This window comes from Stegastes partitus, unplaced genomic scaffold (assembly GCF_000690725.1).
Source record: "Stegastes partitus isolate 25-593 unplaced genomic scaffold, Stegastes_partitus-1.0.2 Scaffold3411, whole genome shotgun sequence".
In the NCBI taxonomy this organism is placed as follows: Eukaryota; Metazoa; Chordata; class Actinopteri; family Pomacentridae; genus Stegastes; species Stegastes partitus.
This window is the reverse complement of record NW_007581142.1, coordinates 1-1,372: the sequence shown is the minus strand read 5'-3', so window position 1 is coordinate 1,372 and position 1,372 is coordinate 1. Positions and strand designations below refer to the sequence as shown.

Here is a 1,372-nt window from a genome sequence, read left to right as displayed (position 1 = left end):
TTATGAAATTGCAACGGCTTTATAAAAGAAATATCAGTATATACACAGGACTTGTGCATTTTTTCGTGATTTACCTCTTCAATATGAGCTATTCACCATCGTATTTACTGCCTGATATGAATAGTTTACTCCATAGTGAGCATCAAAGTGTGATTTCTGACACTTTGTCCCCACTGACCGCTGTACTCTCAAACAACTGAATGATGGTCAAAATGAATTTGGACCTTCACATACGAACACAGAGAATAAATTTCAGATGCAGCCCAGAACCAGGTCTACAGTACAGGCCACTGCTGTTTTTATGGCACTTCTTAACAACACAGAAAAACAGATGAAGTACTGACCACCATGCCGATGGTGTTCTGTTGTCCTCCAGGACCCATCTCCAGACAGTCGTCCACCACCAGGTTCATGAAGGGATCGAACCCTCGCAGGATTCCCTGGACATGCCGGCCTCCGTTCAGCTTCACTGAAAGGATGGAGAAGAAATCTCTGTCAGGAATCTTGTGAGTTACATTTACTCGCTTTGTTTCCTGCAGCTGGGACCGATGAGATTTTGATGCAGGTTTGGTTCCTCGCATGGCTTCATACAGACACAGTGAACAGCAGATCGTGTTCATTAGCAGGTGTCTGGTGTGGAAGGATTGACAATTTACTCCCAAGGTTTCTGCAGAGTTTAACACGTTAAATCTTAAACCTTTAAAGCCCTTCCTGATACCACACAGAATAACATTTAATACCCTTTTCATGCTCATACTGTTCAAAATGACAAAGATATCAATAAAACCCTGTAGGGATTATTGGGCCCGTTTACCATATCGACATATTACTGTCAACTCTTTTCAGCAGTAAAGCATTTTGAGTTGAACGGATTAGTTAATTAATCTTTCTTTCTATATAACTATTTAAAATAGAAATCATTTATCATACAAGTAAACATGGCAAACAGTTGAATGGTTCCAGCTTCTCACATGTGTGAAAATGAGTTTTTTTTAGACAAAATACAACAAAAAAAAAGACGGCTGTTGAAGTCAACTTTGAAAATGTGGTGATTTTCTTATTGCTTTTTTTTTTTAATGCCACATGCACAAAATGATTAACTGACAATGAAAACAATAATTCAGCTGCAGTTCTAACAATAACTCAAGGTGTTCGATGATACCAGTGGGATTAGCAGAGTAGCTGACTGATCGTTTCAGTTACTTTTCAAACAAATAAGTTAAACAGCTATAGGTGTGTAAACAGCAGCACTTGTTCTTTCTCTGTCATAACAGCGAAGTGCGTGACTTTCTGGTTTGGACTTTTGGTCAGATGAAAAAATGACACATTTACACATTAACTTGGTTCCTGTGGAGTTGTAACTGGCATGTTT

The 1,372-nt window shown here is 38.8% G+C and overlaps 1 protein-coding gene across 1 annotated transcript; it reads right to left on the bottom strand.

Moving 5' to 3' along the window:
• Positions 1-344: 344 nt before the first annotated feature.
• On the bottom strand, positions 345-755 carry LOC103375882 (uncharacterized; the record flags this gene model as incomplete). The annotated part of the gene is made up of 1 exon (XM_008306178.1): positions 345-755. A coding segment is annotated over exon 1 (411 nt), but the record flags the coding sequence as incomplete, so codon positions are not given.
• Positions 756-1,372: the final 617 nt, after the last annotated feature.